Source organism: Limulus polyphemus, unplaced genomic scaffold, assembly GCF_000517525.1.
Source record: "Limulus polyphemus unplaced genomic scaffold, Limulus_polyphemus-2.1.2 Scaffold638, whole genome shotgun sequence".
NCBI classification, from domain to species: Eukaryota; Metazoa; Arthropoda; class Merostomata; order Xiphosura; family Limulidae; genus Limulus; species Limulus polyphemus.
In genome coordinates this window covers 338,938-350,401 of record NW_013666248.1, presented here as the reverse complement: position 1 = coordinate 350,401, position 11,464 = coordinate 338,938, and the positions used below count along the sequence as shown (strand labels likewise).

Below are 11,464 nucleotides of genomic sequence, written 5' to 3'. Positions count from 1 at the left end.
AAAGTTGCATGAAGATTAGCATCGAGGTACCTAAGGTACTTTTATACTCCTTGTTGTCAAGGGTTATCGACTTAAATGCAAAGAAAAAAAAATCAAGCCGCGTTCGTTTTCTCCATGAGTAGCTACAATGAACTGTCTGAACGTATTTTTGGTAATTTTTTCTTTTTTGCCAAATTCGTAAAAATTACATTTAAATATCATAACCAATAATAATGAAAATTTGTGGACTAAAGTATTTTAATTAAAGTACAATATTCTAAATTTTGTCGAATTTAAAATTGAATTAATCTCCCCATCCCAGCTTCACACACACACACATCCGGTGGAAAGATCTGGATTCAACACTGAAGAGTTGTAAGGTCGAAACCTATTACTATTTCAAAGTAACTTATGTTTTTTCTTAATATCCTAATCCCGTTTTCAGGTTATCCAAACATTTAATAAATCGTATTACGAATTGTTGGATATACAAGACTGTCAGTGTAAGAGTTATTAGTTAATTCATTTAGTGATCTTATATTTAATGATTACTTGGTTTTTCATAACAAGAGCGTTAAAAATTAATTATTTTAAAGACGACAGTTATGACAAATGTCGTTACGTAACTCGGTAAGAGTCGTACGTTGTGTATGTAGTAAATTGTTGTAATTTACGTCACATTACTCAACCCTTCCGTGTTTTTCTCGTTGCCTTAAGTGAGTATTGTTACATCATAGCGTTTTGTACTTTGTAGAAATTTCTAGGCCTCAGTTGGGCAATGTATATATATATATATACATACATAAGCGACCAAGTGAGCGGAAGTGAAGTGAAGTTAGAAAACGTGAAGTTAGACTGCGTGATTCTTAGTTTAGCCACGACGGACAATATTTAAAGTGAGTTTCACAGTGGTTTTGTAATAATAGAAATAACGGAGAATTATTTGTCTTGTCAAATTCCTCAATAATGTTATTACAACCAATACTTTACTTAAATCTAATATGGAATAATCAAGAAGTTTTACATTTTGTTAAAAAAAAAGAGTTTGGCCCAACTCAAAGGTCTCTGTGACGTCCACAGTAAAGATGACTGATGGTTTGGACCTAATAACGCACTGAAATGTCTTAGCTTATTGTGACGTCTGCAGTTTAAATTTTGCATCAAGAGATACAAGTGAATTTAAATCTATCAATTTATTGATTACATGACTGATAACGTATAGTATTTTGAACAGTGTATTTTGTGGGATTATAAAACATAATTATGTTTTTGAAGACTGGTATTAATTCTGCAACTCTGGGTTGGTAGTGAGGGATAAAAGTCACACTATCACACATTTTAATCAAATATCGTTTTTTTTTTATTTTACTAACATTTGAGTGCACAAAACTTGAATGCATAACAGTTCTTGACAGTACAGAAGTTTACTTATCTGGGAAGAGTCATAAAATCCAGCTATTCTTGAAACACTGGCAACATTTATCATACAACGTGTTCGGATTTGGCAACTTGTACATCGCTCAGAACAACACAATACGCAACAGATAAACCACCGATTATCGTACGTTATTACACTTATTTGTGTCCCTCACTAAATGCTATTGTATTTGATTTTACTGTCAACCTTTACAAACATTTCATAAACAATACGAAAAGTCACAAACATTAAAAAAATTCTGAAGCTATTTCAAAATAGATTAATATTACATTATCTTTAATATAAGATAGTAACATAACGATATCTTTCAAAACTCAGCACATCAAATGTTCATTTTCCTTAAATGTATATGAAATAGTGCCAAAATAAATATAAAACATATTCTAATTAAAAGAAGGTTTAGGCTACATATCTGTGACGTCAGGATCACCGAGACCGGAAACAGAATTTACCCGAAACGTTGAGATGAATCAGTTTTCGCAACCACAGGCTGTTGATACCCGTAATGAAACCTCATCAGACGTATATTTTAATATATTTTTTATTATAAGCAATTTATGGAAGGTAATAATTGCTAATACATTTGTTGAGATTACATATGTATACACGCCCATGTCATGTTTACTACTGAACAAAAACATTTTGTTAGAATGTTGATGAATATCTATATTATAGACGAAGTTAAATAGGCTTATATTAAATGTGGCTTTTATATGTTGTTTTAACCTGTAATGGAAATTAGAGCTTTCAAATAAATTTATTTTTCTCTCCTCCCAATGCTTGTTTGATTAGCCTTTCTTCGAAGCAAGTCCGCACAGTAATCACATTGTTTCTTACGAATACAATAGAATCTATTCGGGTATCTGAACATACCGCAGAATCTCCCCCTGGCAAATTTCACTACAATAGTTTAGTAAGATAAATTTATTGAAAAACAACAAGAATTAAAATAAATAACTTTTGTCTGTTATTTGAAGTGTATTCATTCATTTACTTTGTTTGTTTGAAGTTAAGCACAAAACTACACAATTGGCTATCTGTGCTCTGCCCACCACGGGTATCGAAACCCGGTTTCTAGCGTTGTAAGTCCGCAGACATACCGCTGTGCCACTGAGGGGGTCATTCATTTACTATTCAAGTTTTTTTGAGTAATAATAAATGCATGAATGTCAATAGAAACATACGTTATAAATTATGACAAAAATTCCAGCATTTAAAAAAGCAACTAAAGTTTACATTGAAAGTGGTTTCATCTACCAGAATTGACACATAAAATCTCTGTATCATCGACTGAGATGTTAGAATAGAAATCTCTATAATACAGAGTAATAGCAATGTCCGGACTCTATCAGTTGTCAGCACTGAAATGTTTCTGTTAACCATGCTGTTGCTGGATGGCAAACACTTCTTTCCTGATCATTTTATTTACAATCAATTATCCAAACACTTGTTAAAAAATAAAGAGACCAGCTTTGGTATGTAACAGCCATTCAGACAAAGATCTCTGCATCACTAGCAGGACAACAGTTACTTTTTGAGCTCAGTCTATATTTGTTAAAAAAACTTGCTTACCATAACACCAAATTTATGCTTGTTTAAAAGACGTGTTTTTTGTATTGTATTTAAATATAAGCTTTAAATAAGTACTTACAGAAGTTAACAAATGTTCAGTTACGAAATACATTTAAAACACCATATGAATACGTTTGAATGCTAGGATAAGCAAACACTAAAGTAAATTGGATAAATAATAAATAATGAGGAACAACACAAACTTTAAAACTGACGTCCTATAGTTACCTTAGTGTGAAGAAAGTTTCAACCATTTTTGTGGTTTCTGCTTTATTATTCTGTATTGAGATGTAATAACAAGATTACCTGAAATCAAGTGAGTTGGTTATCAAGTAACGGAAACTACAGTCAAAACCTTTAGTAAGAAAGGTAAAATACTAAAGATTTTGACTGTACTTGCCATTACTTGATATCTAAAACCACCTCACTTGATGCAAGGTAGCCTTGCTATTACATCTCAATACATGTTGCATTCTTACTAAAGATTTTGACTGTAGTTTCCGTTACTTGATATCTAAAACCACCTCACTTGATACTTGTTATTATATCTTAACGCGTGTTGCATTACACCATCACCTTTTGTAGTGAAAGTTTTGACTGTAGTTTCGGTTACTTGATAACCACCTCACTTGATACAAGGCAACCTTGTTATTTCATCTCAACACATGTTGTTGCACTATAATTTTACCTTTTTTACTAAAGGTTTTGACTGTAGTTTCGGTTACTTGATAACCACCTCACTTGATACAAGGCAACCTTGTTATTTCATCTCAACACATGTTGTTGCACTATAAGTTTACCTTTCTTACTAAAGGTTTTGACTGTAGTTTCGGTTACTTGATAACCACCTCACTTGATACAAGGCAACCTTGTTATTTCATCTCAACACATGTTGTTGCACTATAAGGAAAGTGTTGAGATGTTAGGGCGGGTAAATATTATATTTGTCGGGGTAGGGGTCTGTTTATATAAAACTCTGTTTTTGTCTCTCTATTGTAGCTACAGTGTTGTTTTTCAAAGTGTACTTTGTTTTCGTCACCAGCAGTCAATAAAACCGAGCCAAACGAGCATACATTTTCCCATGTCTAAAGAAGTATCAAAAGTCTTGACAAATTGAATAAAAACCAAACTATCCTTGATTCAACAAATAAGTTAATTAGAGTGGCAAAAATAAACGAATATGCAAGTCACGCAAATAGACCATTACGTGTCAAATCCATCACAGTGAAGTGGCTCAGAAAAAAACCCGGATATATTACAAATATTTTATCTAATGATGAAAAACTGGCCATACAGTACATATATATAGATATATACCCACATACATATCAACAGGTATTAACATATTCACTAGATAATTGTCCATTTATCTGTAGTTTAATTTAGTGTGTTCATAATCTTTGCCACAATATCTAATTCTCTAAACCACATTTTGTTTTTATTTTGATTTAATTCTTTATCTAAAAATTTTAAGACAAACAATGTTCTGGAATGTATGCAGTTCAGTCGGGTTAGCATACAATGTTACAGACATTGTTACATTTTTACATTGTTACAGACATTGTTACAATGTTACAGACATTTCTGAAAATGAATTGTACTCTATCTCCTAACAACCTCACAAGTTGAACAGTATGCAATTGTTTAGTGAAAAGTTAAAAAAAAATTAAAATACGATGAATTTTTCTTAGTGGCACAACATAAATATTCTAAATCGATATAACAAGATATTACACAAGTAACCGTTTTTCTATTGTCGTCACTAAATCAGTGCTGTAATTTTACGTTTATCTCAAAAAACCTTTTTTTTCAATAGAATAGTTTTAAACTAAAAATTAAAAATAAATCACCACTTAAATTAAAACTAACATAATTTTAAGTGCTCGAAAAAAGATGAAAATTAGAAGGCTACTTATTAGTATCTAACAATATGTTAAAATTATAAATGAACACTAAATAGTTATTTGACAATTAAATAGTTTAGACAAAAAAATAAATAAATAAGAATTATAAATAATGCCAAATCATGTTTTTTACATTTCAAAACCATTTTGTCACAGTTAACAAGAGAGAATAACAATCACATTAATTAGACGTAACATGTTACATGTACTTATAATGACGTTACAAACAAAATAAGAACCCCGATTACCGTGTTACTTTCAAAAGGTAGATAGATAGTTTGTTTGTAATTAAGCACAAAGCTACACAATGGGCTATCTGTCCTCTGCCCACCACGGGTATCGAAACCCGGATTCTAGCGTTGTTAGTCTGCAGACATACCGCTGTGCCACTGGGAGGCAGGTAGATATATATCCTTCTGAAAGCGCTCAGGTTATTGGGTGTTATATTTTGTAATTCACCTAATTTTTGACATTACGTGATTTAATAGTGTCATGAATGATGTTAACTATACATTTTTCGGTATATATATATGTATATATATATATATATATACCATATCACAAGACACAACTTGTCCAGATTAGTTACTGAACATCGTGCTAAGTAATAAGACAATAAGCACTACATCGATTACTAACGATATGTCATCACCACTTATTCAACAAATGTCGATGGTTTAATCACAGATTTACAGAATACAACATTTTCAACGAACTAAATGTTGCTCTTTTCACAATTGTTGTGATGAAGAGGTTTGTTATTAAAGCACAAGCCTATACAACGGGATGTCTGTATACTGCCCACCGCGGGTATAGAAACCCGATTCTTAGCGTCATAAGCCCTCAGACTTACCGCTGAGTTATCGAAGGGCCTGATGAACAAGAATTTTGAGTTTGTACTTAAAATATTATTTCAATCAAAAAAATAGATAAATCAATGATAAGTATCTTTCTGTGATATTAAATTATCCAGTTAAAGAATACGTTCGCACCGTCTTTCACAAACAGTTCTGAAAAGTTTCAGAAACAGCATACATATAAAAATTATGAGCATATTTAAGGCTTTTTTTATCATAAAAACGGTTAACTTACGACACATAAACATAAATGCACAAAAACATTTCATTTACAGCCTTTTGGCCTTACAGTTGAAAATTAGCTTTGACAAAAACAAAAGTAATAAAATCAAGCCATGATGTTTTAGAAAACAATACTGGAGCAAGAGCTTAAACCATTTGTTAGGAATGATAAAAATAATTTGCTTCCAATGCTTCAAAATATTTAATTTCAATTTTAAACAAATTAAAATGTTACCTTCTGCTACTCAAAACCTTCATTGAAAATACAAAAACAAACATATTAAAATTCTAAAGCTGATGAGGTACATAAATAATACAGAGTTTTAGGAATTTTTGAACACAAGGATGTACTAGTCAAAATGAGAACTCTGTAATATTGATGCTATGGAAGGAAATGTTACGTGTTTACAAATACAAAACGGAACATGAATACAAGCAGTGCTTCAAGCACACTTCTTAGCCAGTATTTAAAGAAAAATAGCCATCTAATTACTTACGAAATATAAATTGATTGATAAAATAAAATTCAGCTTATGATTAAATATGAATGGAGTGATATTTGGCTTTCACATTATGTTTATGGATTTTTTGTGGTGTACTTCCGAATAATTGTTTATATAGTTTAACATTGGCCGTTAGAAACGTAATTTTTGCCGGTTGAGGAAAATTCGGTGATTTGAAATAAATTAGGAAAGTCCTTACTTACACTAATGTATAATTTTGTCAATAACGCTTTTTTTATAAAGTATTTACTGTCAATTAGCTGTTGCTATAAGGTGCAAAAAGCTCTATTTCTAGTTATTCTATGATATTGTGACAGAATTTCAAGTTGAACAAAGATTAAAATTTCTAAAGCATATTATAATGTAAATAAAACAAGATAACAATAATTTGATAAATATCCATTTTTAACTATATTTTATCCTACTCATTATTGGGAGTATAAATACAAGAAATAGTTCAGAGAGTCAGAAATAATAATTTTTGTTTACATATATATATTATATCATCCTAAAGTTTGGTAATTACTTTATATACCAATTATAAAACACAAACTATTATTGTTACCTTTAATGCTACACAAAATGTTTAACTTTTGCAAATTGCAAAGCCACACAGACCTATACTTGTTTGTTGGAAGTTAACATATATAACCTCCTGTGTCTTGTAACGATCCTGTCGTGCAAGTTAGAATTAATCAGTTACGTAAATGAGCTAGAAGAGTTTCACTTGTAATTTAACGATAAAAAGAAAATTACGTGTGGTATACCAATTTATTCGTGTGCAACAGATGCAACATGTTTTTTGTATGAAGAAGGGCTTACGATAGTCTTTTTATTCGCCATAGAAAAGGAGAAACCAAACTATCACTGAAGAAAAAGACCATGTTTCGTGGTAGTTTTGTTTTCTTAGAATCTTGTTCTCATTCAGTTTCATTTTCGTAAGGTATGCCACATTGCGATTGGTTTTCGAAGGGAAGACATCATCTGATTCCAATGGGACAATGACTTTCCTCGGCACTGGGAGCCAACGAAAACATGTCCTAAGGAAGGCGCTTTACCATCAACACGATAATCAGCTACCGTTATTCGAAGTTGGATATTCTGCTGTAATGTTATTAAATTTAACATCAAATATAATAAAAAGAAATAAATTTCGCATATACAAATATTAAATGTGGTCAAAGTTATCTTAAAAGTTTGTTGATTAAAACTTCGCTATGAAACTTTCAAATTTCAGTTGTTACATTTTTGGAAGTTTGTGAATAGTTAAACATTTGTTGCATTAATGAAACATTTATCACAAAGATATTACAAAAGTGAAGAAACAGAATGGTGTAAATATGAAATAGTTTTTCAAATGGACTACGTTTTGTTTTTTCATAGTGCTCTAAATGTTTCTTTATTAAAGCACAAAGTTAAGGACACAATTAACGACTCATTTGAAAAAAAAATCATAAATTAATTTGTTTTGATTGAAGTTTCATTGTTTTTTTTTGGGGGGGGGGAACTGGATTTGGATCTTTATAAAGCACACTATGTATAGATTTCAGAACTCGCCAGTATTATACAGATTATGATTATTTTTAAAGTTCAGTACTTAAAAAAATCAATTATCATATAAATATAAAATGTTTTGGACATTTAAGAGTAGTTTAGATTTAGTAAATAACCTTATGTTATAAAAATCAGTAAATATTTTTTATACTGAATTTCAAAACGAAGAAAACAAAAATGTGCCATGAGGCCTTCACGACTATTTTGATATGTTTCGAAACCACATTTTTCGAAATTTATTACAAAATTTAACAGAACAAACTTATTGTACATATTAATCTGATTCTTAAAAATTACCAAAACATTATTCGCAACGTTGTTATTGAATATGATATTTAAGCTCGTAAATCCGTCAATTCTGTCAAAATATGTCAGTGGTTAAAATAGATCAATTATTTGTACTTAGAAGCATTTAAATATATTATGCTATCAGTTAAGTTTCCTTTTAATCCAATTAATTATGCTGGTAAATTGAATATATGTATATTAACAAATCTCCAAAATCTAAAACAAATGAGTTACACCTATTCATAAAGCAGCTGAAAACATATAAGTGACACAAATCAATCACGTTAATACTTTTGAAAATTCAGTACAATGTATCAAGGTTGTTAGTTAATAAATCAAGAAAATTTGTCAAGAAAATTTGTATATAAGATGTTTAATCTGATCTAGTGATATTTTGAATTATATATAAGAAAAATATGAGCATAACAATATACATTTTCTCTCTATTTTTTATGAAAATTATTTTTCTAATTTTTAAATACTATAATAAATTATTATGATTAAAATATGAGAGTTCTCTTCAAAGTTATATTTTATTCATATTAATAACCAAAATGACTAAGTGAGTATAATGGAGACTGGAATGAGACTTTTGTTCTCCTGCTTTGCCAAGGTGGGCGGAACTAGTAATTCCTATTCCAGTAAAAACATGAATCATTTGATGAAAAGAAATCCATTTACGTGCCTTCACTTTTCTGAGTGGAGGAATGGATGATAAAAATACGTACAATGACAAGAAGCATTTCTGCCCCTTTATTTTGATAACTGAACGAGATTTACGAATGGAAGCTTACCTGCAAAGCATTAGTTGGAACGGAGAAGATCATGGCTTCGTTAAAAATGGGATTTTTGTCGTCTTTCTTGATGGATGTCTTCTTCTTGCTGATTTTCTTACCGTTCTGAAGGAGGTACACTTTCACAAATGGAGCTATAAAAATGGATAATCAACGCTTAAATTAGATTAAACAGATGCATAAAAAATTATACAAAAAAAGAGTAAAATTAACCTCATGTATATTTTAACTCAGTGGCCAAGTTTGTTTTTTTTAATTAGTTGTTCATATAAAATGAAAAACATAATCCTAACAACTTTATTTAGGCGCTACAAAAACCCAGTATAAGTGAATATTACTATTATTCAAATGGTAGTTTGATTTACAGCCCAAGATTCCAATGTTGTAAAAGTAATTTGTATATAACACGAAAATTGCTCAGAACAAAACTTTAATGACGCGTTACGGAGAGCGTATAGGTACACTTTGGTTCAACGGTTGTCTTGGCAACATTAGCTTTTCTAACAGCATAAGCACGTCCTTGAGCTGAGGAACTCAAGGGGCTGTAGTGGTGTACCACAATGATCATACTAGACTCCAAAATTTCCGTCATAGCCTCCAGTTTCTTAAATTCCTCTATTTTAACTTCTTCTCTCTCTTTTTACATTTAGTTTATTCAAAACTACACTACTTATCTCTTAGCTTCAAACTTTTCGTACCATTATTAACCTCTTGTTCTTACAATTAATATTTTTATTTTTGTTATATGATTTTATTTGTGATGATTTTTCTTGAATTTTATTGTTAAACGTTAGTATAACTTCTATGATTTATTTTTTGGACCACTCCCTGATCAAGTCCACATACCACAGGACGTACCCTCTTTATCAGTTTTCCCTATTCACTTTTACTAGCATTCCTGGTTTGAGGATTTCATGAATTTGGACATGAACGTTCATATTTACTCTATTTGGGTTCTTACTAAAAAAATATAAATTCTGAGAGATCTCGAGATTGTTTGTTTGTTTGAAGTTAAGCACAAAGCTACACAATGGGCTATCTGTGCTCTGTCCATCACGGGTATCGAATCCCGGTTTCTAGCGTTGTAAGTCCGCAGACATACCGCTGTGCCACTAGGGGGCATGCCAAAATTACGGGCAGGTTTGTTTTTCTTTTGACAGGTAGAAATATAATTTCAAATATTTTTTGTCTACTACCTTCTATAGCTGGTGTGGTTTAAGGTATGTATGATATAATAAAAATACAACATTTGAAAGTCACTGTATTTTATCTCAAGTATAATAATCGGTAGAACTGTTGATTGAATAAGGAAGTTTGAAACAATATTAAGTCAATTTTTGTTGATTTCCGTTGAAATATTACAAACTATGATCACGAAGGAAATGTGTGTGTTTGTTTGTTCTAGAACAAAGTCACAGTGCTGTATCCCGGATTTTAGCGTTGTAAGTCCGTAGATTTACCGCTGTCTCACCGGGGGAAGGGGGCAATGGTGTAAGAGTAATGCTCTTTTTTTCGTAATTGATCAGTTAACTGGTAGAAATAACGTTTCTTTTAACAAAACAGAACGTTCGTGGCAGTAGTATCTCAGAATATAATACGTACTTCTAATTCTATATTCAAATACTCACATCCGGTTTCCTGGGCATTTGAGAACTTCAAGTTTCGAGCTTTGACAATTACAACGGTAAGTCTCTCTGCTGTCGGTAAGTAACTCAGTGAGAACATAACGTCGCCAAGATCTGCCGGTTTCTAGAAGAAGTTTGGATACTTTCAATACATACTGCAATAACTGAGTTTCTTAGCTTTTAATAATTCAATTTAATGGAATTACTTAGGGACTTTTTCAGCTCTAGAGCTTAAACATCCAAATATTGGAAACAGAGATGTTGAAGAGGAATTACACTAAAATAACACAGTTACATAAAAATTTTTTATTTGGACCTTATGGTGTTTGTAAGTTATGTCTGGTCAACCTTGAAACACTAAAACACAAGATGTAAAGTCAAGACACTTCCGAATCAAGAACAATGTAATATACTCAAACTATCTTGAAATGTACTAAATTAAAGATGACAGCAGATACAGGCCGATAAAATAAAAGGCAAATTTCTGCCTATTTAAAAGTAGGAATATCGACAAAATTCGTCTATATGCAGCTTAAGAAATTTGTACACAAAATTCGTCGATCTACAATTTAAGAAACTTACACATATTAAACATATATCACGAAGGAAATATGTGTGTGTTTGTTTGTTCTAGAATAAAGTCACAGTGCTGTATCCGCCCCCGAGGAATCAACCCCGGATTTTAGCGTTGTAAGTCCGTAGATTTACCGCTGTCTCACCGGGGGGGG

At 31.2% G+C, this 11,464-nt stretch overlaps 1 protein-coding gene across 2 annotated transcripts in view; it reads right to left on the bottom strand.

Annotated features, from left to right (window-relative positions):
• Positions 1 to 6,919: 6,919 nt before the first annotated feature.
• The window catches only part of LOC106459620 (synaptotagmin-12-like), a 39,794-nt gene continuing 35,249 nt past the window's right edge, over positions 6,920 to 11,464 (bottom strand). The window contains exons 7-9 of one of the 2 annotated variants that reach the window (XM_022386145.1): positions 10,740 to 10,860; positions 9,112 to 9,245; positions 6,920 to 7,579 (exon numbers count right to left, since the gene is read on the bottom strand). In XM_022386145.1, the coding sequence (XP_022241853.1) occupies positions 7,406 to 7,579; positions 9,112 to 9,245; positions 10,740 to 10,860 (429 nt within the window). In that variant the 3' untranslated portion in view covers positions 6,920 to 7,405. The remainder of the gene's footprint in view (positions 7,580 to 9,111; positions 9,246 to 10,739; positions 10,861 to 11,464) is intronic. The other variant, XM_013919251.2, reaches the window with a different exon arrangement.